Source organism: Hyperolius riggenbachi, chromosome 8 (genome assembly GCF_040937935.1).
Source record: "Hyperolius riggenbachi isolate aHypRig1 chromosome 8, aHypRig1.pri, whole genome shotgun sequence".
In the NCBI taxonomy this organism is placed as follows: domain Eukaryota; kingdom Metazoa; phylum Chordata; class Amphibia; order Anura; family Hyperoliidae; genus Hyperolius; species Hyperolius riggenbachi.
In genome coordinates this window covers 61,453,987-61,481,399 of record NC_090653.1, presented here as the reverse complement: position 1 = coordinate 61,481,399, position 27,413 = coordinate 61,453,987, and the positions used below count along the sequence as shown (strand labels likewise).

Below are 27,413 nucleotides of genomic sequence, written 5' to 3'. Positions count from 1 at the left end.
GCCCCCTTAGGTTATTGCAGGGTATGTGTTATTGCATGCTGCAGATCGGAGCCCCCTTAGGTTATTGCAGGGCGTGTTATTGCATGCAGCAGGTCGGAGCCCCCTTAGGTTATTGCAGGGCGTGTGTTATTGCATGCAGTAGGTCGGAGCCCCCTTAGGTTATTGCAGGGCATGTGTTATTGCCTGCAGCAGATCGGAGCCCACTTGGGTTATTGCAGGGTGTGTGTTATTGCATGCAGCAGATCGGAGCCCCCTTAGGCTATTGCAGGGCGTGTGTTATTGCATGCAGCAGATTGGAGCCCCCTTGGGTTATTGCAGGGTGTGTGTTATTGCATGCAGCAGATCGGAGCCCCCTTGGGTTATTGCAGGGCGTGTGTTATTGCCTGCAGCAGATCGGAGCCCCCTTGGGTTATTGCAGGGTGTGTGTTATTGCATGCAGTAGGTCGGAGCCCCCTTAGGTTATTGCAGGGCGTGTTATTGCATGCAGCAGATCGGAGCCCCCTTAGGTTATTGCAGGGCGTGTGTTATTGCATGCAGCAGATCGGAGCCCCCTTAGGTTATTGCAGGGTGTGTGTTATTGCATGCAGCAGATCGGAGCCCCCTTGGGTTATTGCAGGGTGTGTGTTATTGCATGCAGCAGGTCGGAGCCCCCTTAGGATATTGCAGGGCGTGTGTTATTGCATGCAGCAGATCGGAGCCCCCTTGGGTTATTGCAGGGTGTGTGTTATTGCCTGCAGCAGATCGGAGCCCCCTTAGGTTATTGCAGGGCGTGTTATTGCATGCAGCAGGTTGGAGCCCCCATAGGTTATTGCAGGGCGTGTTATTGCATGCAGCAGGTCGGAGCCCCCTTAGGTTATTGCAGGGCGTGTGTTGCGGATCGGAGCCCCCTTAGGTTATTGCACGGCGTGTGTTATTGCATGCAGCAGATCGGAGCCCCCTTAGGTTATTGCAGGGGGTGTGTTATTGCATGCAGCAGATCGGAGCCCCCTTAGGTTATTGCAGGGTATGTGTTATTGCATGCTGCAGATCGGAGCCCCCTTAGGTTATTGCAGGGCGTGTTATTGCATGCAGCAGATCGGAGCCCCCTTCTTGCAGGGCGTGTGTTATTGCATGCAGCAGGTCGGAGCCCCCTTAGGTTATTGCAGGGGGTGTGTTATTGCATGCAGCAGATCGGAGCCCCCTTGGGTTATTGCAGGGCGTGTGTTATTGCATGCAGTAGGTCGGAGCCCCCTTAGGTTATTGCAGGGCGTGTGTTATTGCCTGCAGCAGATCGGAGCCCCCTTGGGTTATTGCAGGGTGTGTGTTATTGCATGCAGTAGGTCGGAGCCCCCTTAGGCTATTGCAGGGCGTTATTGCATGCAGTAGGTCGGAGCCCCATTAGGCTATTGCAAGGTGTGTTATTGCATGCAGCAGATTGGGGCCCCCTTAGGTTATTGCAGGGTGTGTTATTGCATGCAGTAGGTCTGAGCCCCCTTAGGTTATTGCAGGGTGTGTGTTATTGCATGCAGCAGATCGAAGCCCCCTTAGGTTATTGCAGGGTGTGTGTTATTGCATGCAGCAGATCGGAGCCCCCTTGGGTTATTGCAGGGTGTGTTATTGCATGCAGCAGATCGCAGCCCCCTTAGGTTATTGCAGGGCGTGTTATTGCATGCAGCAGGTTGGAGCCCCCTTAGGTTATTGCAGGGTGTGTTATTGCATGCAGTAGGTCTGAGCCCCCTTAGGTTATTGCAGGGTGTGTGTTATTGCATGCAGCAGATCGGAGCCCCCTTAGGTTATTGCAGGGTGTGTGTTTTTGCATGCAGCAGATCGGAGCTCCCTTAGGTTATTGCAGGGTGTGTGTTATTGCATGCAGCAGATCGGAGCCCCCTTGGGTTATTGCAGGGTGTGTGTTATTGCATGCAGCAGATCGGAGCCCCCTTAGGTTATTGCAGGGTGTGTGTTATTGCATGCAGCAGATCGGAGCTCCCTTAGGTTATTGCAGGGTGTGTGTTATTGCATGCAGCAGATCGGAGCCCCCTTGGGTTATTGCAGGGTGTGTGTTATTGCATGCTGCAGATCGGAGCCCCCTTGGGTTATTGCAGGGTGTGTGTTATTGCATGCAGCAGATCGGAGCCCCCTTGGGTTATTGCAGGGTGTGTGTTATTGCATGCAGCAGATCGGAGCCCCCTTGGGTTATTGCAGGGTGTGTGTTATTGCATGCAGCAGATCGGAGCCCCCTTAGGTTATTGCAGGGCGTGTGTTATTGCCTGCAGCAGATCGGAGCCCCCTTGGGTTATTGCAGGGTGTGTGTTATTGCATGCAGCAGATCCGAGCCCCCTTAGGTTATTGCAGGGCGTGTGTTATTGCCTGCAGCAGATCGGAGCCCCCTTGGGTTATTGCAGGGTGTGTGTTATTGCATGCAGTAGGTCGGAGCCCCCTTAGGTTATTGCAGGGCGTGTGTTATTGCATGCAGTAGGTCGGAGCCCCCTTAGGTTATTGCAGGGTGTGTGTTATTGCCTGCAGCAGATCGGAGCCCACTTGGGTTATTGCAGGGTGTGTGTTATTGCATGCAGCAGGTCGGAGCCCCCTTAGGTTATTGCAGGGTGTGTTATTGCATGCAGCAGATCGGAGCCCCCTTAGGTTATTGCAGGGCGTGTGTTATTGCATGCAGCAGATCCCAGCCCCCTTAGGTTATTGCAGGGTGTGTGTTATTGCATGCAGTAGGTCGGAGCCCCCTTAGGTTATTGCAGGGTGTGTGTTATTGCATGCAGCAGGTCGGAGCCCCCATAGGTTATTGCAGGGCGTGTTATTGCATGCAGCAGGTCGGAGCCCCCTTAGGTTATTGCAGGGCGTGTGTTGCGGATCGGAGCCCCCATAGGTTATTGCACGGCTTGTGTTATTGCATGCAGCAGATCAGAGCCCCCTTAGGTTATTGCAGGGGGTGTGTTATTGCATGCAGCAGATCGGAGCCCCCTTGGGTTATTGCAGGACGTGTGTTATTGCATGCAGTAGGTCGGAGCCCCCTTAGGTTATTGCAGGGCGCGTGTTGCGGATCGGAGCCCCCATATAGGTTATTGCACGGCGTGTGTTGCGGATCGGAGCCCCCTTAGTTTATTGCTGGGCGTGTTATTTTGTTATGAACGTTTGGCATTGTGTGTTTTCCATGCAGCTGAGGAGGATGTATTGTAGCGTGCGATCAGCACATTCTGCCAGAGGAGAATTACATTACTGTTTTTACAGTGGAATTACTGACAGGAAATGTCTTCACTGTCATGTGTTTGTTGCCGATCTATTATCTCTTAGCTCTGCATGGATGGCTTTATTTCTCTTCTTCACCAGGTTTGGGGTATCCTCCACTAGCTTCCAGTCTTGTTGGCAGGCTGATCATGTTGCTGGTTAGAATAATGGAGTGATGGCAAGTTTGTAAAAGAGTCGGTTTTAGGGCTGTTAAGCTGATTCTCATTCATAGAAGGCTTCAGCTCTGCAATTCTGAGCTGCTTAAAGAGGTTAAATGACAACTGAAGAGAGAGGTATATGGAGGCTGCCATGTTTATGTCCTTTTAAGCAATACGAGTTGCCTGGTGGCCCTGCTGACCCTCTGTTTCTAATACTTTTAGCCATTGACCCTGAACAAGCATGCAGCAGATCAGATGTTTCTGACACTGTCAGATCTGACAAGATTAGCTGCATGCTTGTTTCTGGTGTTATTCAGATACTTCTGCAGCCAAATAGACCAGCAGGGCTGCAATCAACTGGTATTGTTTAAAAGGAAATACACATGGCAGCCTCTATAGTCTTCTCACTTCAGTTGTCCTTTAAGAGGCTCTGTAATGACATATAGTAGAATGCAGTAAATTATCCAGGAAACTCACTTTCACAGTAATTTTTCCTGTAAAAGCCCCACCCTCTCAGTGATGTCTTTTTAGCTATATGGAATTTAACTCCCGCGCCGATTCCTCTCGTACGCTGCTCTGCTCATAATGGTGCTGAAGTGTGATTCTCCATTGATTTTCATTAGATGTGCTGCAAATGTGTTTTAGCACATTTGCAAAATGCACACAAATGTTTAATATGTGTGAGCTTTGCCTCAGGCTGCAGTTATGCTTCATGCTGCCTCTGTGCGCTTGTTTTGAAGTTCTCGCTGTGCAGCTAGATTGATGGATATTTCTCTGTGGCTCTTCCCTGGGGAAGGGTATTTGGTCCCCTGAGTAGGCAGAGGTGACAGCGAGCACAGCTGTGTTCTCCCTGAGCGCAGCAGCGGGGACTTCTCTACTGACAAGCCAGCTGCTTTTGTAGTACAAAGCCTTAGCACCACCTGACAGCAAATGCAGTGATTTTATTTTTGTTTTGTTTTTATGTATATAAATCTATTTTTTTTTTTAAACTTGGTTTTTATATATCACGAAACGTTACACATGGATGTTCTTGAGTTCTGCCTAATCGTTTGATTAGCATAAACCTCTGCTTTAAAGAGAAACTCCGACCAAGAATTGAAATTTATCCCAATCCAGTAGCTGATACCCCCTTTTACATGCGAAATCTAGTCCTTTTCACAAACAGACCATCAGGGGGCGCTGTATGACTGATATTGTGGTGAAACCCCACCCACAAGAAACTCTGAGTAGGTACTCCTGGCAGTTTCCTGTCTGTGAACCTTGTTGCATTGTGGGAAATAGCTGTTTACAGCTGTTTTCAACTGCCAAAAATGCAAGCAGCACCTACATCAGCTGCCAACAGTAAAAATGTCACCATGTAATAACTGTCAGAATGTAAATCAGGGATTTAAAAGATTTTACAATGGGCAAACAATGGGCTCAATTCACAAAACTTCTCATAAATGACTTATTTATCACCTAATTAATAAAAATAACCTCTCAGCACATTTGCAAGCAAAATAATCACTCAAAATAAGTTTTTTTTCCTGGTTACGGTAAATTTATTTCAATATTACTTTTCTTACCTTAATTAACCACTTAACGACCGCCAAACGCCGATAGGCGTCGGCAGATTGAAGTGGTGTTACCATGGAAACGGCCGCTCGAACGGCCGTTCCATGTCAGTGCACGGAGGGTGTCTCCGTGAACAGCCTGCGAGCCTCCGATCACTGCTCGCAGGCTAATTGTAAACATGCGGGGAAGAAATCCCCGCTGTTTACATCATACGGCGCTGCTACGCAGCAGCGCCGTAAAGGAGATCGGCGATCCCCAGCCTCTGATTGGCCGGGGATCGCCAGCATATGATAGGCTGAAGCCTGTCAGAGGCGGTGCAGGACGGATCTCCGTCCTGCGCCGCCCAGGGAAAGGAGGGGAGGGAAAGGGAGCGAGGCCTGAAATCGCTGCGGAGCCCCCCTCCCCCCCCCCCCCCCCCGCTCCACATAGTGCCGGCGGCGATCAGACCCCCCCCCCCAGCAGGACATCCCCCTAGTGGGGAAAAAGGGGGGGGAAGTCTGGTCCCCCTGGCTGCCCGCTGATCTGTGCAGTGGGCTGGAGAGCCCACGCTGCCCAGATCAGCGCAAAATCCCCTGGTCCTCAAGTGGTTAACCATTTCGCATCCAGACCTTTTTTCCCCTTATGGACCAGAGCAGTTTTGATGTTTTAGCTATGTCCCTATTCAATCAGCAATAACTTTATCCCTACACACTACACCTAAATGATCTATATATCGTTTTTTTTCAAGACAAACCAGGCTTTCAATGGGGATATTTAGTCCCAAGAACAATTTTGTTTTCTAGGCATTGTAATGGAAAAAAAGGAACAAAAATTAAAAAAAGCATTATTTCTCAGTTTTTAACAATTCCAGTTTCAAAGTAAAAAGTGCCACAGTGATTAAAACCATGCCACCAGTTTTATGTGTCGTCCCCCCCCCCCCCCCCCCCCTAATATAGTCAGGTGTGTCCCGAGTATCAGCCCAACCTTCCCAGTATAGCCAGATGTGACCCCAATATCAGCACCCCCGGTATAGTCAGATGTGTCCCTTGTATCTACCACCCCCCAGTACTGAGACAGTAACGCCGCCAGGATTGCCCCCCCCCCCCCCCGGTAACCAATTGAGCCCCCATTGTCAGGTCAGATGTCTGACACTACCAAGCGGCGAGAACGGACCAGCGGCAGGGAGCAGAGGTGACAGCGTGGGACAGTCGGCTGCAAGAGGCTGGAGAAAGCCCCAGGTGAGTAAAGCTCATTTGTAGGTTTGTTTTTTTTCCCCTGATAACTCCTTTAAAGGAGTTATCAGGCAAAAGATAATAAAACAAGCATTACTTACCCGAAGCTTCCTCCAGCCCCAAGCTCCCAGCGCTGCCAATCGCCGCCACATGGAGCGGACTGCGCAGTAGATCTGCGCCTTCGCAATCTGCTCCGGTCCACGTGGCGGTGATTGACAGCGCTGCTCGCGCAGGCGCAGTACAGGCCGACCTGGAGGTCTGCCTGACGTCATCACCGGGGATCAGGACGGAGCTGCGGCGAACGGCTGCAGGTAGAGCTGCGGCGAGGGATGTCCTGGGAGCTTGGGGCTGGAGGAAGCCCCGGGTAAGTACCACTTGTTTTATTACCTTTTGCCTGATAACTCCTTTAAGAGGGAATAAACATGTCAGGATCCATATCCCTCTAGCTTCAGTTGTCCTTTAATTACATTCTATTTTTGCTCTTTGGGAGCTTAGAAATGTAACATAGATAAGGGGGAAAACGGGTAAAACAAACAAACAAACTTTGTGAATCTTCCCCAATATGTTTTTCTTTTGTACAATCTGTGTAGTAGAAAGGTTAACAGAGTGAATGTACATTGAATCATTATTTTAGGTAGTCCCTCATATTGCAAAGTAATACAAGATTGCAATGGGTAGTTGGCACCTTAAGACTGTAGATACACTGTGAGCGTTTCTGGGGGCTGAAAGTAAGTGGCCTGAGGGTGTCTGCTAAATATAAGCTGGTCCCACTCCTTGCTTGTAGATGTCAGTAAGACCCGCCTCTGGCACAACTGGCACACAGTTATTATAGCATGCATTCCCCTGAATGGTTTCCATACTTTGTCTTCTGTGGAAATCTGACCAGAGAAAGCTAGGTGGTTGCTGTATGCAGATCCTTCCTTGTACCGAATGTCATTTATCTATGTGTTGTCTCAGTGGTCACATGTCCCAGCCCTAATTCTGCCCCCTGTCTTGCAGTGCTGCCCTGCCAGTTGCACCCGAGCCCCCTGAAGCGCTCCATGTCCCTGATCCCCACTTCCCAGCAGACGTCCAGTGACTGGATGGGGGCAGAAGAGATTGGCGGGCGCTCGGTCTTCCTCACCCCGGACCACGCCCCCCTTTCCCCGCAGAGCAGCGTGGCCTCCTCGGGCAGTGAGCAGACAGAGGAGTTCATATCTGGCCGCAACTCCTTCCAAGAGGATGGCAGTGGAATGAAAGGTAAGAGCAGAGAAATACTGCAACACTTTATGTGTAATGTTGTCCTGTCAGTCCATCAAGATTGTCATACTTGTAACGATCACATTCTATTGTAAGTATAATGAATGGGTTTGTCAGTGATGTCCGTAGCTATCCGGATAGTAAGCTTACAAGGGCAGAGACCACCTTCTAGTGTTTCTTGCTGTGCTGTACTTTATCATATGAACATGTAATAATATTGGTCTCAATCCACACATAAGCTGTGTATGTATTTGTACTTGCAGTGCTGGATGTCCTGATAAGTACAGTGTGTTAAACTATTCATATCTGTGCTGCTCACTATTTGTTTTGTTACCATGTACAGCACTATGGAAGTTGTTGGCTCTTATCCATTCACCTTAAAGAGTAACTGTCAGGCTGCAAAAGCTATTTTTAACTCTATTCTCCTGTGTTAAACAGTTTAGAAGGAAGCCAAAAAGGCAATACTGAAGTTAAAAATCTCTCTTACTATGATGTGTGCTGAACAGCAAGGCTGGTTATTCCCAAGCTCTGAAGGAGGCCGGCAGGAAGCATAACAGATACTGCAAAGCATTCTGGGGCTGCCTCTTCTCCCCACTGCAGTACCTTGGGTCATCCCCTTAATTTCCCTATCCCGCCCTAAGGCTGCTTTCATTCACAGAAGTTACAGGCTCATGTTACAGCAGCTTGTAACAGCAGCCTGAACTCACAGCACTGAAAAATCACAGGGCACATGTTCCGTTAGACTATACTGCATGAGTCCACTATTTTTCCTAGCCACATGGCTAATTAATATTCACTGCACAGTAGTGTTGTCCATTAGGATCTTTTTTTGTGAGTCGAATCATCAGGAAGCAGGGAGGATATGACATCACAATTGGCTTCATAGGAGACAGACAAACATGGAACCTGCCATGAACTGTCAGGAGCATCATTCTCTGCAAATACAAAATATAAAAATTCTGTGAAATCCAAACGTGGACAGTGAAATGCATATGTAATGTAAGTACAGCCAATATTTAGCTACTGATATATGTGGTTTTTTTTTTCTCTGAGATCCTATACATTAACAGCTCCTCTTTAAAAGGAACCAGGGCTGTGGAGTCGGTACAAAAATCCACTGACTCCGACTCCTCAGTTTAGGATTACTCCGACTCCTCTAATTTGCATATTACAATCTTGTTGATTAAAAGTATGTAACATGAAATTCGTCTCTTAACTGCTAATGCTTAGGAATTTTAAAAGACAACTGAAGTGAGAAGGATATGGAGACTGCCATATTTATTCACTTTAGTTAGACGAAAACTAGTCCTCGGTAAGAGTGCTTGTAAATGGTACAGGCCGGAACAAAGAACATCTATCAGGCCCTAGGCAATGTAACTGTGGGTACATGTAAGAGTGATGTGCAGGTACTCTGCAGGAGAATGAGGCTATTCTTCCTCTATTACACATTCTTCATGCACAATCTGAACCAGGTTTATGGGTGATAGACAACACCTCTTTGTTCAATGTGCACAACATTCTCAGTGGATTCCCTGCAGCTTTGTGGGAAGTGCATATGTAGAGTATAGTAATACTGTGTAACAAAGTAAACCTGAGACAGATGAACAGAAACGTTTTTTTATACATACCTGGGGCTTCCTCCAGCCCCCTTCAGGCTAATCAGTCCCTCGCTGTCCTCGCCACCTGGATCTTCTGCTATGAGTCCAGGTACCTGAGCCAGTCTGGCGTAGTGCGCATGCACACACTCCACCGCTGGTAGCGTACTACACCTGCGCAGCACTATTGTGCAGGTGCAGAATGCTCCTGGCTGTGGAAGCGGCATGCGGCCGGACTGCGCTGGCTGGCTGAATTACCGAGACTCATAGCAGAAGTTCCAGGTGGTGGAGGTGGACAGCGAGGGACTGATTAGCCTGAAGGGGGCTGGAGGAAGCCCCAGGTATGTATAAAACTTTTCTTTTCATCAGTCTCGGGTACCCTTTAATTCATAGTCACCAAACCAAATTTTTACAACATATCAAATTATTTGATTTCATGAGCAAAGAGAGTGCATACATTTGCATAAATCAGAATCAACTCAGAATTATTTCCATCTCATTGACCATCTCTATTAGTGACACAGCTACACATCAGGCTTTATACTTACAGCATAGATGTTATTTACTATATATGAGATTCCTGTGTACACATCATATATACAGTCACAATCAGATGTGTATATCTGACTTTAAAAACACGGGGACTGCTTTATTGAAACGGCACAAGTAACTCATTTTGATTGGTTTATTTCATTTTTGTGGACTAAGCACAGCTTTTACTGTGTATATATATATATGTGTATATATATATATATATATGTGTATATATATGTATATATATATATATATATATATATATATATATATATATATATATATATATATATATATATATATATATATATATATATATATATATATATATATATATATATATATATATATATATATATATATATATATATATATATATATATATATATATAATTTATGATGACTATTATCTGAGAAATAGAAAATGTTATCATATTTTCTATTTTAAATACAGTTTAAATTCATTAGGAGTCGGAGTCGGTGCATTTTTTGCCGACTCTGACTCCGACTCCAGGCACCCAAAATTGCTACGACTCCGACTCCAACTCCACAGCCCTGAAAGAGCCTTAACTGAGATGGGTACGGATATTTCCTTTGAAATGATACCAGTTTCCTGGCAGTCCTGCTGATCTCTTTGGCTGCAGTAGTGGCTGAATCACACACCTGAAACAAGCATGCAGCTAATCCAGTCTGACTTCAGTCAGAGCACCTGAACTGCATGCTAGCTGAGGGGCTGTGGCAAAAAGTATTAGATACACAGGTTCAGCAGGAGAGTCAGGCAACTGGTACTATTTTAACCATTTACCGGCATCCTATCGTATTAAAACCTCATGCTTACCGCTATTAACGGCAACATGACGTTTTAATACGTCGTGCATTCCCGCCGCTGCTACCGCCGGGTGCGCGCCGCTATTCCCGTCGGGATCCCGTGCTGGGTGATTGGGGAAGAAGACCGAATGGTCCTCTACCCAATTACAGTGCCTGGAGTGAATGGACGTGACCGCGAACAGCGGCTATGTCCATTCACAAAAACAGGAAATGTAACAATTAAATAAAGTGTAGTAAAAAAAAAAAAAAAGTGAACACTTCCTATAACGTGTTCACTAGCGCCATCTTGTGGCCAAAAAGTATATTACACCTACAAAATACATGAATTTTCAAGTTTATACACATCATTAATAAAATTACACTTCCGACCCCCTCCCAAAAAAACACTTGTAAACAAAAAAATCAGCTTAAAAAAAATAGTTGCCTTAGGGACTTCTATTTCAAAATAATATACTGTCGCCATACATTGTGATAGGGACATAATTTAAACGGTTTAATAATCGGGACAACTGGGCAAATAAAACGTGTTTGTTTTATCCACAGGAGAATGTTTAATTTTAAAACTATAATGGCTGAAAACTGAGAAATGTTTTTTTTTTTTTTTTTTTCCTGTTTTTCTCATTAAAATGCATTTAGAATAAAAAAAATTCTTAGCAAAATGTACTATCCACAGAAAGCCTAATTGGTGGCGGAAAAAACGAGGTATAGATCATTTTATTGTGATAAGTAGTAATAAAGTTATTAGGGAATAAAAGGGAGGAGCACTGACAACTGAAAATTGCTCTGGTCCGTTAGGATAAAAACCCTTGGGGGTGAACTGGTTAAAAGGAAAAATCCATATCCTTCTCAGTTTAGGTTACCTTTAATGCATGCATAACTGCATTAAAGCTTAGAGGAACTTTAAAGAGAACCCGAGGCGGGTATTTGAAATCTTAAGAGACCACAGAGGCATGTCCTGTGCATAATGACAAGATTCTGGGTCTTGTTTTTAACCGCAACCCCCCCCCCCCCCACCCCCCCCCTTCCCTTCCCTGTAAAAAGCACCCGGCTAGTGACAGTCTCCTTGTTGCTAGTCGTCTATTCACCTTCTGTATGTCATTCAGTGCGCGCTCCCCCGCCTCTGTCCCGCTCCCCCGCCTCTGTCCCCGCCGCTGCCCGCCTCCTGTGAGCTTCCTCCAATCGGAAGCTAAGCCGCGACCCAGGAAGTACCTCCCAGGTCACGGCTTAACTTCCGATTGAAGGAAGCTCACAGGAGGCGGGGACAGAGGCGGGGGAGCACGCATTGAATGACATACAGAAGGTGAACAGACGGCTAGCGACAAGGAGACTGTCACTAGCGGGGCGCTTTTTACAGGGGGTCACAGGAGACCCCGGGGGGGGGGGGGGGGGGTCTAGAGGTGGCAATAGCGAGAACCCGAGGGGTGTCATTATGCACAGGGCATGCCTCTGTGGTGTCTTTTAAGATTTCAAATACCCGCCTCGGGTTCTCTTTAACCCGGGATTAAAGGGAACCTTAACTGAACAGGGGTAAAGAGTTTCAATTACCTGGGGCTATTACCAGCCCCCTGCAGCAGTCTTGTGCCCTCGGAGCCGCTCTGGAATCCTCCAGTCCCCCGCTGTCACTTTCGTTTTTGACGACTCACCAGTCGGCCAGCCGCCATGCGTATTATTGGACGCATTCCCTACTGCAATTAGCGCTGTTGCGGGCCGCAACGCGTACAAAAATACACGTTGCCGCATATCTACGCGTGTGGAGTGCGGCAACGCGTATTTTTGTAGTGACAGCGGGGGACCGGAGGATTCCAGAGCGGCTCCGAGGGTACAGGACTGCTGCAGGGGGCTGGTAATAGCCCCAGGTAAGTGAAACTCTTTACCCCCCGTTCAGTTAAGGTTCCCTTTAAACTTAGTCCCAATCAGAATACCCCCTTTCCCACAAGAAACCTTACATGATCTTACCTGATGATCTTTACAGATCATGGGGGGGGGGGGGGGGGTCTGTATGGCTGATATTAGGGTGAAGCCCCTCCCCACAGTGTGATGTCATGACCATGGTCCTGACAGATTCCTGTCTGTAAACCTTGTTGCATTGTGGGAAATAACAGCTTTTTCCAACTGCCAAACAAGCAATATCTCCCTCTGTGCATAAAACGGTAACGAACATTTCACAGATATCACCTGGCAGAACTAAAGATGTCACCACCAGTGATAAATGTCAGAATGTAAATCAGGGAGAGGAAAGATTTTACAATGGGCAAACACTGAGGGCTTGTTCACACTAAGGGAGCACTTTCGTTTTTTTAAGCACCACCGATTTTCAAAATCATCCTAAAAGTGCTTGTGCAATGATTCCCTATTAGAGTGTTCACATCTGAGCAGGTCGACTCCGCTCACCAAAGCGCTGCCTGTACCATTTATGGAGCGATTTGCCTATAGCGTTTTTAGAATAAATACATTGCATTTATTCTTTTCTGGGTCAAAGAGTTCACTTCCTGACTAATATCAGGAAGTGAATAAAAACAAAACACTGCAGAAGCGCTTAGAGAAGCGCTTTACTAAAAATCAATACTGCGCAGATGAGCGCCGGGAGGCACTAAAAAGTCGCAAACCGATGGCGTCGGCGATTGCGATTTATAATGTGAACAAGGCCTAACTAAATACTCTATAAATGAGTATTGTAAGAAATAAGCTATTTTATTTGTTATTTTCACTACAGTACCTCTTTGATTGCAACGAAGCACATTTTTCACTAAATAAAATGAAACTCCCTCTAAGGGAGGTTCCTAAATAGAGTAGGCTGTAGGTGGGAGATGACAGGTGTTGCAAGGAGATAAATATGGCAACCTCTATATCCCACTCACTACAGGTCTTTCTTAACCATTTATGCCGCGCAGACATGAGCCTGACGTCGGCAGCTGCTACAGCGGCAGGGACGCGCTAGTCACGTTCCTGCAGTTTGGGGTGCTGTGCGGGCAGATGCCCACGATCGCGATGGTGCCGGGAGCAGGGGGGATTGGCTGCAGGGGACAGAAGTCCCCTGTGCCAATCCGTACATGTCCGCCTAGAATAGACACTGTGTTTTTTTTCAAAAAACAGTGCTTATTCTTCAATAGAGCCACCGCGCTTCCTTCCACCACAGCTTTCTGCCGCTGATCATTAGATTTATGAATGGAAACAAAGTTTCCATTCATTAATCTCCCCGCAGGCCACCATGATCACTGCCTGCATCACTTCCCTAGTTACAATGTAGCAACACATTGTTTTCTATGTAGTGTACTAATTGTACCCTAATGGGATTTGCTCAGCTGGGACATCTTGTGGCCAAATAGAAAAATTACACCTACTGACTTTAGGGAATAAAAAAAATGTATATGTATGGCAAGAGGGCAATATTATTCTAAATGTATGGGCTAAAAATTAGTGATCACTGTAAAACTGAAAAAATGTCCCTTTATTTCCAAATAAAATATAAATATTGTCACCATACATTATGCTAGGGATATCATTTTAACATTGCAATAACCGGGACAAATGGGCAAATGTGTGGATTTTAACCTTTTGAGGACCGCTGGCATAAATCCTACGCCGCCTTTGTGGCCACCTAACTCTGATGCGGCGTAGCATTTAAGCCACCAGCCGTTTTCTCTCTGGACGCGATCGTGCGCACCCGAGAGGGGAGGTTAAGCTCTCATATGACAGCTGAAATCTCCCCTCAGTGATCAGAAGCCATGGCGTATGGCTTCTGATCACGTGATCACTACAATTACCGGCGGATCGTAGTGATCAGTGTTACTGATGCGGTGCTAGGGGGGGGGGGGGGATCCACTCGCCTTCCTGCCATTCCCACGACGGAACGGCGCTCCCCTCCACTCGGGCCGGCATCCCTGCTTATTCTGACGTCAGATGAGGTGATCAAGCCACGACCCGGAACTAAGCGGCCTTACGAGCGTGGATGCCAGTCGGAGCGGAGGGGTCCACTGCGGCTCATTGCTGGAGCCTGGGAGGTGAGTAAATGCTGCTGGCTACAGGGGGGACACCAAGCCTTGCCGGCTGCCTGACCCCCAAAACACCCCCTCATGGCCGAAAACTGAGAAATGATTATTTTTATTCTTAATTATTCCCATTAAAATGCTTTTAGAATAAAATAATTCTTAACATAATGTACCACCCAAAGAAAGCCTATTTGGTGGCAGAAAAAACAAGGTATAGATCATTCCTTTCTGGTAAGTAGTGATAAATTGTGGAATTAAAGAGAGTCTGAAGCGAGAATAGATCTCGCTTCAGACCTCATATATAGCAGGGGCACGTGTGCCCCTGCTAAAACGCCGCTACCCCGCGGCTTAACGGGGGTCCCTGTCCCCCCAAACCCCCTCCGTAATGCGGGGGAGCGCTTCCTGGTTGGGGCAGGGCTAACCGCCGCAGCCCTGCCCCACGCGCGCCTGTCAGCGCGTATCTCCACCTCTCCCCCGCCCCTCTCAGTCTTCCTTCACTGAGAGGGGCGGTGGAGAGGCGGCGATGCGCGTCTGATAGAGGCGGCGATGCGCGTCTGATAGACGCGCTGGGAGGCAGGGCTGCAGCCGTTAGCCCTTGCCTCCAGGAAGAGACAGCCAGCGACCATTTTCCGACCAACTTTTGCGGGGGGTGGGTTGGGGGTGAAGGGACCCCCGTTTAGCTGCGGGATAGCGGCGTTTTAGCAGGGGCACACGTGCCCCTGCTATATATGAGAGCTGAAGCGAGATTTAGTCTCGCTTCAGTGTCTCTTTAAAGGGAGGAGCACTGAAATGGGAACATGCCTCCTTTTGGGAACTCCGGTTTCCTCACCCACCTCAAAAACATACACATAAGTTAATTGGCTTCCCACTATAACATTGGCCCTAGCTCATGATGGACTTTTGACTGTGGTAGAGATTAGATTGTGAGCTCCTCTGAGGGACAGTTAGTGACAAGACCATGTACTCTGTACAGCGATGTCGGCACTATATAAATACAAAATAATAATTTGCTTTCTTTTTGTATATGATTCTGTTCTCTCAATTGACTAATGGTGGTTTCTGTTCCTTTGATGCTCTGCAGACGTTCCCACGTGGCTGAAGAGCTTACGCCTCCACAAATATGCATCCCTCTTCTCTCAGATGACCTACGAGGAGATGATGACACTGACAGAGCAACATCTTGAGTCACAGGTGACTGGTTGGGCCCCATTCTTTCTGTGTGTACTCGAATCATGTTTACATCCAGGAGACCAAAACTGTCCTAAACCTTTTACCATACACATTCCACTCCTTATTTTACAGCTGTGTGTGTTCCCCCTACATGTAGCATGAGACCCAGCAGGTTAAATAAAGATCAAGATTTTACAATTTATGGCCATTTATGAAGGCATCTCTGATCCCCTGAAGGCCCTGGGATCTGCTCCCCCAATGTCTGAACACTCGGTTAGACCTTGCTCACATGATAAATCACTGATGCCAGGGTTTTGTGATCTATTGCGCATTTTTCTGTAGCACCTCACTTGCGCGCTGCAATATATATATATTTTTTCATTATTTTATTTTCTACGCACTTTTACAGAGCGATTGTTTTTTACGCTTTCTGACGTCACTCAGTGAACTCTTTCACCCGGAAGGGAATAAATACAATGTATTTATTCATGAAAGCGCCGAGGAAATAGCTGTACAAAACATATTTTTCAAGCGTTTTGCAATTTCCATGTACCTTCCATTGAGGCAAATCGCCCTGAAAATGGTAGAGGCAGCGCTTTGGTGAGCGGATTGTAATCAAAACGCTCATATGTGAACACTCTCATAGGGAATCATAGCACAAATGCTTTTAGGGTGTTTTTTTTTTTTTTTTTTTTTTTATAAAATCGCCGGCGCTTAAAAAAATCCTGAAAATGCCCCTAATGCCAACAAGCCCTTATCCGGGGTTGTGTCATCTGAGATTCTGGAGCTTGTTTACGCACCACACAGCTGCTTCTTCTGTCCACTAGGTGGCTTGGCTGAGTGCAAAGTAGATGGCCTCTAATTAATTGATTTCACTGAAGGGGTCATCTCCTCTCTACTGCACTACAGACCCAGCAGCCTAACCAGAACAGCAACAGGTAGGTAACAACGTTTTGGCTCTTAAGATCATTGGCCCACGGTGTCCGCAGTTAAGGTTGAAGGAGGTGGTTGAAGGGGTGTGTAAATAAGAAAAGCTAATGCAGAATAGATGCAAAGTGCTGGCACCGTGTGTGTGCGCAGAGTACAGTGTTCTCCCCAGAATTTTTTTTCCAGCTGGGTGGCATGAAAAATTAGCCGGGTGGGGCGATATGACAGAATGCAGGGCCTGTGCTTCTGTGTGCAACTGCTTACAGCATAGGAGGAGGTGAGCTGATAACAGCCGGGTCCTCACTAAAACTAGCCGGGTGGAGCACCCAGCTAAAAGAGTCTGGGGAGAACACTGGAGTATGCAGAGTGCTGCCAGCTTGTGTATGCAGGGTGCTGCCAGCTTGTGTATGCAGGGTGCTGCCAGCTTGTGTATGCAGGGTGCTGCCAGCTTGTGTATGCAGGGTGCTGCCAGCTTGTGTATGCAGGGTGCTGCCAGCTTGTGTATGCAGGGTGCTGCCAGCTTGTGTATGCAGGGTGCTGCCAGCTTGTGTATGCAGGGTGCTGCCAGCTTGTGTATGCAGGGTGCTGCCAGCTTGTGTATGCAGGGTGCTGCCAGCTTGTGTATGCAGGGTGCTGCCAGCTTGTGTATGCAGGGTGCTGCCAGCTTGTGTATGCAGGGTGCTGCCAGCTTGTGTATGCAGGGTGCTGCCAGCTTGTGTATGCAGGGTGCTGCCAGCTTGTGTATGCAGGGTGCTGCCAGCTTGTGTATGCAGGGTGCTGCCAGCTTGTGTATGCAGGGTGCTGCCAGCTTGTGTATGCAGGGTGCTGCCAGCTTGTGTATGCAGGGTGCTGCCAGCTTGTGTATGCAGGGTGCTGCCAGCTTGTGTATGCAGAGTGCTGCCAGCTTGTGTATAGGAAGGAGTGATGCAGGGCAAACCGTCGCTCATAGTTGCGTGCAGGAACATCACATATCTGCACACTATTCAGTGGAGAGGAGCAATATGGACTAGCTGTCATTCTTAGCCACGGTGAGGAGCAACACACGGCTGATCTGTATGGGTAATAGTGTGTTGTGGGGACAGTGGACACTCTGGGCAGTCCAACATAAAGGGGGAGGGCATGATGTGGAGGGGTAAATGTTTAACTTGCAGCAAAGCCAGGGTGTAATGTGGTGTAATCAGCTGCACCAACCTCTAGGGGGCCAGGGGTTGGGTATCGAAGGTTTGAAGCTAAAGAATTCACTGTTGGTTTGAAGGTTAAATGACACCTAAACTGAGAAGGATGTGGGTTTTTCCTTTTAAAATACCAGTTGCCTGACTCTTCTGCTGATCCTGTGTCTCTATTACTTTTAGCCACAGCCCCTCAACAAGCATGCAGAACAGGTGACTGGATTAGCTGCATGCTTATTACTCACACTGTTTAGGCCAGTGGGTGCTATTGATAGCCATGCTTTATGCTTCTCCCACTGAGTTCATGACTAGGGGTAGCATTAGGAACACAAGAAGGCAATCTTACTTGTGAAGTTACAATCATTTTCCTCTTGAGTTGGATTGGTACATCTGTGACCGTTTTAAAGGATAACAAAATAAGTGCTGATTTTATTCGTTGGGGCTCCCTCCAGTCCCTTGTAGTTTGTTTGCCTCATTGCAGCTCCGCTGGCAGCCACTCTTCTGCGATTCCCTCCTTGCAGGCACCGACCTGGCAGCTTCTTTGCATGCGCCACGCTGATCTGGCCAGGAGCGTTCTGTGCAGACGCAGTACTTACTGCACCTGGGCAAAACTCTCCCAACTATGTCAGCGTGGCCCCCGAGCTGCATGCATGTTCAGATGGCACTGACCTAGTTAGGTTGGCAGCCACAGAACATTGACTGCCAGTGGAGCTGCGACTAGGGACACAGAGACTTCGAGGCACTAGAGGAAGCCCAGGTAAGCATTTATTTTTTTTTTAGCTCATGTATACTTTTATGTTTACTGTACATTGGTGGGGCTGTTAAGGCAGCAAGGAACCTCCCTATTCATTTTACTGGATGGCCAGTCTATTTTTTTTATTTGAGAGTAGGTGCGATTGTCAGGACGAGACCGCGATTGTCAGGACGAGACAGGCTTACCTGGCTCCTGCACAAGTCCTGGCGGCATTCATTACTATTCCCCCTCCAGGTCAATGTGGATGGTCAGGAATTCTGTAATTCACTGCCAGCTGTTGCTGGCGTCCGAATTACAGTGTTTTAAAAGTAACTTCAGCTCCGTCTTCTGACAGCGCCGAAGTTGCTCACTGTGCACCGCTATAGCCGTAATTCCTATTATGGTCTATGGTGGCGCCGGCTGCACCCAAATCGCCTACTCTGTATTCCTTGTTTTCGCGGGACAGTGCCACTGGATGTAAACAGCCTCAGCAGATCAGATCACTGGTCCCACCCACTGCCTGTGGGTTCAGACAAAGTGTAGATTGGTACTGGGATGCATTATGGAGACTGAGGAAGGGCATTGTGTATAACTGTAGTAAGGACAGTTGTAAAGCTAGGAGGAAGATAAAGAACCATGCTTGTAACATTCTAACTGGATTGTCTTTGTTGTTGTGGCAGAACGTCACTAAAGGTGCGCGACACAAAATTGCTCTGAGCATCCAGAAGCTGAGGGAGAGGCAGAGTGTCCTCCGTGCTCTTGAGAAGGTTAGTAGAAGCCTGTTAATGCATATGGTAATTATTCAGCGCGATTTGGTAACCACCTCCCACCTGGGGTTTGTTATGACACCTCGTTGACAGCGGAGATGAACACCCATAGATACTAAAGCGAATTGTTTTTCAAAAAGGGGCCATATTTAAGATTTCAGTATACTTGCATTATTCATTTTAGCTCCATTTTATCCACTTCAGGACCATAGGCTCACACCCCCCTAGTGACCAGGCTATTTTTTATTTTTTTTTACATTTCAGGCCACTGCAGCTTTAAAGAGACTCTGTAACAAATGTTTCAGCCTTAGTTCTTCTATCCTATAAGTTCCTATGCCTGTTCTAATCTGCTCTGGCTTACTGCAGTCTTTCCTAACTGCACTGTCTCTGTAATAAATCAAAGTATCTTTCCTCTGTCCTGTTTGTAGGGCTAAGGCTTGATTGTGTGGAATGTGCAGGGCTGCTTGTGATTGGTAGAAGCGATACACACCCTCTGCAGGCCCCCTGCACACTCTGAATGACTCACACACTATGCTTAGCTGAGCCTATTAGAATCTGGTTAGTTTGTTTGTAAACACTGCCTAAAACTGTTAATTACAAGCCAGGATTGCAGCAGAGAGTGTCAGAAACAGCACAGAGGGGCACAGGAGAAAATAATGAATAGAATGGTATGCTTTTTATTGTAAGAATATTAGAGTACAGATTCTCTTTAAGGGCTTGCTGCAGGGCCGTAGAACTCAGCACACAAGTGATTCCCCCTTCACACACCCCTGCTGTAGATCGCAGCGCTGTACAATGTAAATAGACGGCGGTTTAGCCTTCTAACAGTCTCCTAGCGGCGATCGCCGGTGGGAGACTGATGTTGGAGCTGAGCTTCGACATTCAAGCGAGGGATGCACTTGCGATCCCCTGCCCAATAGCAAGGGATGTACTTCGATCCCCTGCCCAATAGCGAGGGATGCACTTCCGATCCCCTGCCCAATAGCGAGGGATGCACTTGCGATCCCCTGCCCAATAGCAAGGGATGCACTTCTGATCCCCTGCCCAATAGCGAGGGATGCACTTCCGATCCCCTGCCCAATAGCAAGGGATGCACTTCCGATCCGCTGCCCAATAGCAAGGGATGCACTTCCGATCCCCTGCCCAATTGGCGTTAAGTGGTCCTGGGGGAGCCACCGCGTTCATGCCAGTTGGCATGAGGCGGTCTTTAGGCAGTTAAACAGGTCACTCCAGTTTCCACAGCATATTCTGATGCTGAGATATATGAACTCAGAGCTTCCCCTCTGCTCTAAAAGATAAACAGTATAATAAGCTTTAAAGGAAAACATTTCCTTGTTACAGCTTATAGAACGCCTACTGAGATTCTGCAGATTGATTACTTCCTGGTATCTTGGGAGCACATAAAGGGTTAACCTCCTGTGTTTATATATTAGCTCAGAATTGACAGTCATCAGACAGCTGACAGCTTAAATTACACTAGCTCATTAGAATTAGACAGGCTCTTCTATAGTCAGGGTGGATTTCTCTGTGTTCTCTTTGTTGCCTGTGCAAGAGTTCAGGTCCCCTTTAAATTTGGGATTAAAATCAATAATGCACATATATTTTATTATGGATGGATGGATGGATCAGAGTCCCATTGTAATCATGCTGGAGTAGAAGTTCATTAAAGGACAACTGAAATGAGGGGAATATGGAGGCTGCCATATTTATTTCCTTTTACACAATATCATTTGCCTGGCAACCCTGCTGATCTAGTTGACTGCAGTAGTATCTAAATCGCACCAGAAACAAGCATGCAGCTAATCTTGTCAGATCTGGCAATAATGTCAGAAACACCTGATATGCTTCATGCTTGTTCAGGGTCTATGGCTAAAAGTATTAGGAGCAGAGGATCAGCAGGATATCCAGGCAACTAGTATTGCTTAAAAGGAAATAAATATGGCAGCTTCAGTTGCCCTTTAATACTTCAATCTCTGCTCCAAAACTAACATGACAGTCTTACTATGCAGCCTAAAAAAACAATTTTGTTTGCACGCTGCCAGTGTTCTATAAAGCTGTCCAACCCATCTTTTACTTAGGATATTTTGGAGGGCGGAAACGTGCGCAACGCTCTTCAAGAGCTCCAGCAAATCATCATCACGCCTATCAAATACTACCGGCCGCCCAATCAGACGGAGACAGCAAGCAGCGACCAATCTTCCCAGCGCAGGCCCATTCACGATTCTGCCAGCAAAAGCTCCAATGAGAATGAGCCCCCTACAGGACTGACAGCTGACGGCTTCCAGCCGCAGAGCACCCCAAGCTGTGACCTCGAGACCTCCGTACCGCCCATAGCAGACGGGGACATCCCAGGACAACTGACAAGAGTGTTGGGCAAAGGTGAGAGTCCATCTCTCCGCATGTTGTGCTGTGTGTGTCCCACCCGCCAGCCTGTCTGTATAACGTGTGTCCTCTCTGTGCAGCGTGCACGCAGCTCCTCGTTTCCCGGCCAGATGAAGAGAATATCACATGTTATCTGCAGCTCCTGGAAAAGTGCCTGACGCATGAGGTAACTCCATATTCAGTGCTGTGACATCATTGCTTTTTCTCTTGACTGTTGGGCCCGGCCCCACTAGAGTGCTTTCAGCTGCCCTCTGGGGTCGCTGGGGAACCCAAAAATTGCTACACTGCTGAAAGTCAGCAGTGGGAAACCCACAGGAGCAATTGCCATTTGGCCACTTCAAAATCGCGGGTCCTGCAGCATTTTTGGAGCAATTACGCACCAATGCAAGATAGAGTGCAGCAAGATTCCTTTTGAATCGCTTTTCAAGAGCGTTTTTTGATTGTTTAAATGAAGTTTAAACTACTAGTGTGGTCCTCCGAAGTCCAGCTTCCAGTACATAGCCCCGCCCTGTAGCACAAGGGGTCATCTGCGCTTCTCTATTGGAGATAGAGAAGCACTGATGACCTCCTGTGCTAGGGGGATAGGGCGACAAGCCGTAAGGCTACAAAAATGCTTAGGAGACCCGGTACGTATTTTAAAATAATTGTTTATTTTACTTTGGTCAATGTGGTGCATGCTCTAGTTTATATCCTATTTGTACCCCAGTTACACCATATGGTTGAGGAGGATCCCTGGTCCATACCTTTTTTATTAAACCTATTTTCTGTAGCCAAGTTTTCAAGAAAGTGTTTAGTTGATTAGACTATGTCTGGTGTGCTAATTGGGACCTACTAGTTCCCTATTATTGGGGATATTCTGTCTTTTAGTGTATATACTACATAAGTCGATGTCCTGTTAGCAGTAGTAATGCCTGTAATTTCCGGTTAGTGGCGGCGGAGTTCAGTTACCGTGTTAACCAAACTCTAGGTAATGGCGGTTGCAGGTAAAGGTGTAAGTTAGTGTTTGTGTGTGTGTGTGTGTGTGTGTGTGTGTGTGGGGGGGGGGGGGGGGGTGTTAATGTTAGGCCTGGGTATGGTGGGTTAGTGTTAGGCGTGTAGGTAGGATAGAGGTAATGTAAGAGAGAGAGAGGTGTGTGAAATCCATAGTACAATATCACCAACGTTACTGATATTCTACGATCAGTAGGGATGATCAATGGATTGCAAATATTCCCAAATTCATGCGGGATTATGTACATTTTGTATGCAAGTTTTTATGCAGTTTGAAACTAGTCCAATCAATTTAAACCTCGGTGGGACTGGATTAATCCATTTTCATGCTGAATAAATCTGCATACAAAGTGTACATGATCCTGCTTGGACTCAGAAATACTTGCATCTCATTGCTCATCCCCAACTATCAGCTTCATCTGACTCCCAAATTACCCCGTACCTGTATCGCCTATACGCCCGGAACATTCCTACCTACCTACCTACCTTATTCCAATTTTTGGAAGGAAATGCAGAGAAGCATGAAGAAAACATACAAAGTCCATGCAGATGGGGTCCTGACTTAGGCCTGGTTTTCATTTTTCTCTCAGAAAATTCTCATTGATTTAGCAGCTAATGGTAGTGAATGGGATGGTTTCCATTCAATGCAAATTTTCGTACGCGGGAAAAAAATCTAAGGTCCTGTATCATTTTTTTGGGACAACACGTACGATTCACATACAGTGCAAATTTTCACCAATCAGAAAAATCGAATACGATTTTTTTGCAGGCAAAAATGTCACACTATACTGGAAAGATAGCCTAAAGCAGTGTTCTCCCCAGGACCTATTAAGTGGGCGGGCCGCCCGGCTGTTTTGAAACCCCGCCCGGGTGCTCCAAGGCCCGCCCGCATCACATGCTTATGTACGCTGCCGTCTGCTCGCATAGAGCGGGTCTCCCTCTGAATTGCAATCCCTAGTTCCGGCTGCGCTGCCCTCCTGGCGCCTGTAGAGTTGTCATATCTTAAGAGCAGCGGCAGCCTCCTTGAAGTAGCAGCGCTTGTCCACAGCACCCTGTCCTGCCGCTCTGCTGGAACGTTGTGACCCACTTCCTCAGCCCGCTGATGCCCGGCTTCTGATCGCAGTACGGCTTCACGCTGAGTATCTTCACAGCCATGATCGGCTGCGAGGAGTATACACGTGCTGCAGTCAGCCCAGGGGAGCCACTGGCCAGGCCACTGTACGGACGGGAGGGTGGGTGAGAGTACTGGAGGGGACCGGAGGATGTGGCTCCCTAGTTCCGGCTGCGCTGCATCATATAGCGCATTACTGCACATCACTTCTCTCCCATATCCCTGCGGCAGCGATCTGAAGATCGGACAGAACTCTACAGGCAGGAAGCGCAACCGGAACTAGGGAGCACATCCTCCGGTCCCCTTCAGTACACCCACCCTCCCGTCCGTACAGTGGCCTGGCCAGTGGCTCCCCTGGGCTGCCTGCAGCACGTGTATTCTCCTCGCAGCCGATCATGGCTGTGAAGATACTCAGCATGAAGCCGTACTGCGATCAGAAGCCGGGCATCAGCGGGCTGAGGAAGTGGGTCACAACGTTCCAGCAGAGCGGCAGGACAGGTTGCTGTGGACAAGCGCTACTACTTCAAGGAGGCCATTCAGCTCATCCTCGCGGCTGCCAATGGGGTGAGCAGGGGGAGGGGGTGACATTGGGAAATAGCTCCCACCTGTTCCTCTTTGGGAGCCCTGTCCCCCCTGTCCCTCTCTCTATGTAAATATATATATATGTAAATATATATATATATATATATATATATATATATATATATATATATATATATATATATATATATATATATATATATATATATATATATATATATATATATATATATATATATATATATATATAAATATCTCGACTAAAAATGTGTTTGACTGTAAAATTTATTCCCATCCTTTAAATTGATAATGTTAAAATAGTAAAATGTTACTATGAAACATGAGAAACATGAAGGAAAATGAACCAGGATAAAAAGGACAAGAGTGGTTTGAATTATAAAACAACGTATTTTTCTTATGAAATCTTTATGGTATGCATGAATAGGGTTGTGATGGGGGTGTGGCAGGGGCATGGCTTAAGTGTCCCTCTTCCTTATCTCAAAAAGTTGGGAGGTATGGTTAAGGGGAGGAAGCGGTGTTAAAGTGCAAGCATACTGGATCAGGGCAGAGGGGTACCCTATACTGCAGGGTGTAAGAATCATAGAATGGTTGTGTATTTATAAATAGAATGGTTGTAGTAATGCTGCAATGTATGTGCTGTAAGAAGGGTGATGGGATGTGATCACTAATAAGCTGTAGGTCGGTGCAATCATGTGGAGTGTGGCGGGTGATGTAAGGGAGCATACTGAAGTGCAGTAATATGTGAAATGTGTGATAGTGGTACAGTATTGCATGAAATGTGTCTGAGAGTGCAATAACCTATGTTATAAGGTAATAGTATTGTTTGAGTTGTCTATTGGGAGGTGGAGCTGCAGTAAAGTATTAGGTGAGAGTAATGGGGGTGAAGGGACGCATGGTGATAGGGAGTGCAGTAATGCATGGGACGTGATAGGGGGTGCAGGGATGAATGTGATGTGATAGGGGGTGCAGGAATGCATGGGCCATAATAGGGGTTGCAGAGGACGTGATAGGAGGTACAGGGATGTCCTATGCTGTAAGCAGAGTTGCCAGCCCTGCTTTCCCCTGGTTGCAACCCACCCGGCTACTTTTTCACGCCACCCGGCTGGAAAAAAATTCTGGGGAGAACACTGCTAAAGGTGCCCTTACATCTAGTGACTTGGCAGCCGATGAACCATCCTTTTCGATAATTATCAAAACGGATAAAAATTGGTGCCGCCAAGTGCATGCCCAATCGACTATGCAGCGTAGATGTCGGAGTAATGTGGGCGCATGTGTAACGTCACACAAGCACCCACGTGTACGCCGGCCACGGGCAGGGAATGTATACTGCAATGGGCACCGGGCGACCTATTGGAAATTAGGGGGTCCGTGTCGGGCCAGCGATGCAACGGCACAAGGGAGATTCCAGATGGAGTTCAGAATGAAATTGATCGGGACTTTGCCTCTCTAATCAGATTCCATCAGAGAGAGATCTGTCTCTTGGTTGAATCTGCCCATCATCACTAGATGTTTGGCTACCTTTAGAATTGAACCTCAGACTCTGGTATTGACATTTATATTATATTTTTTGTTTAGGTGATGTAATAAAGTTTCCTGTCTGCTCCGGCTTTGCAGCTGACCTCGCCCTGTGCTCTCTCCTTGCAGGCATTTACAGAGACGCAGAAGAAGAGGCTCCTCTCCTGGAAGCAGCAGGTCCTGAAACTGCTCCGGACATTTCCCCGCAAGGCATTACTGGAAATGCAGGGGTACAGACAACAGAAAGGGTGCAGGTGGGCTGTGCGTGGTGGGGCGTGTGGAGCATCGGCTGTTCGGGTAGTGAGCTAAGCCTTTTATGCACAGCACGTGGCATAACGGGCGCAGCTGAGTTGGTTACGCTGCGAGCTGTAGAAGATCACCAGGACACGGTACACAGCGTCATCTGCCAACCTGTCACATGAAGCTTTACCACAAGGTGGCAGTATGATCCAGGTTGAAAAAGTTTTATTTGCTCTGCACTGCTACAAAGATTTCCTTTCTTATGAATACAGAGAGGTCTGTGCTGTATGTCTAAAAATAATTCCAGTACAGCTAATAACTGAGTTTTTCTAAACGGGGGGGGGGGGGTCCTTTTTGAGGATACATTTTGTCTACCCTTTATATGTAATGCAGAATTAGTCTGCATTGGGAGACATGGCCTTATGTTTGGGGTATTTGCTGTACATATATGGTATGGGTACTAAGAAAGAAAAGTTGCTGCCCCATGTGGCTGTATAGCGAGCGGTTCTTTTTGGCACACATTATCTGGGCACTAAGCCCTTTTGGTGTGGGTATCGACTATGGAAGGTTGGACCAGTGCCTGCTTTTAGGGATCTCCCGGGCAAAGCAATTAAAAGCAGCGCCGGAGAGTTCAGTGCCACCCTAGGCCATAATAGGAATTACAGCTAGAGCTTTGGGCACTGTCAAAAGATGGAGCCCAAATTACTATAAAAACAGCATATTTCGGCCACCAGCAATAGCTGGCAACTGTATTACGTATATTCCCACTGTCCATGGGGACCTGGAGGGAGAAGAGTAATCAACGCTGCCGGGACTTTTGTAGGAGCAGGGTTAGCCGTTCTTCGGCTTTACCCTGCACCCAAATATCCTGGTAGCTTAATTATAGGTGCGCTTCTTGGGACATTTCATCAACCAACCCACTTACCTAGCCTACTCCACACCTCTCCCCTATCTTTTGCCCAAATGTAACATTTTTTCTTGTTAAGCTAATTAGCCATAACTTTATCATCTTTTCTGCCTAATGCCTACCCCTAACTGTCATCCCCATGCTGAAAGGACCACTATTGCAAAAAATTGCTAAATTTAAATTACATACAAATATAATGTACATTTGCAGCACTCCCTGGAAAGAATTTATACAAAGATGTCAGTCGGCTTCCCTACCTGTTTTGCACAATATTTTAGTAGTTGAACTGAGCAACTGCAGTTCAGTAAGTACCGTATTTTCCGCCATACAAGACTCAGTTTTTGTCCCCAAAAAATGAAGAGAAAAAGTCCCTGCGTTTAATATAGAGAATACAGGGAATCCCAACTTACGAACCGCTGACCCGGCACGATGGGACTCCCTGCATTGTCTCCCTCTGTGTCTCCACTCTTCCCCCTGTATCTCCACTTTCCAAACCCCCCATGTCTCAACTTGCCCCCTGCTCTAGCAGTGCCGGCAGCATGTCTCACCATGGCTCCCTCGGCAGACCTCTTGTCTCCGGCACGTCCCTCCTAGTGATGGCATCATCAGCAGGAGCC

At 47.1% G+C, this 27,413-nt stretch overlaps 1 protein-coding gene across 2 annotated transcripts in view; it reads left to right on the top strand.

Moving 5' to 3' along the window:
* The window catches only part of SAMD4B (sterile alpha motif domain containing 4B), a 77,112-nt gene that overhangs the window by 36,741 nt on the left and 12,958 nt on the right, over positions 1 to 27,413 (top strand). The window contains exons 4-9 of one of the 2 annotated variants that reach the window (XM_068250474.1): positions 7,139 to 7,378; positions 15,406 to 15,515; positions 19,004 to 19,090; positions 21,169 to 21,469; positions 21,553 to 21,638; positions 25,779 to 25,879. In XM_068250474.1, coding sequence (XP_068106575.1) covers positions 7,139 to 7,378; positions 15,406 to 15,515; positions 19,004 to 19,090; positions 21,169 to 21,469; positions 21,553 to 21,638; positions 25,779 to 25,879 — 925 coding nt within the window. Of the gene's footprint in view, positions 1 to 7,138; positions 7,379 to 15,405; positions 15,516 to 19,003; positions 19,091 to 21,168; positions 21,470 to 21,552; positions 21,639 to 25,778; positions 25,904 to 27,413 lie in introns of both variants that reach the window. The other variant, XM_068250473.1, reaches the window with a different exon arrangement.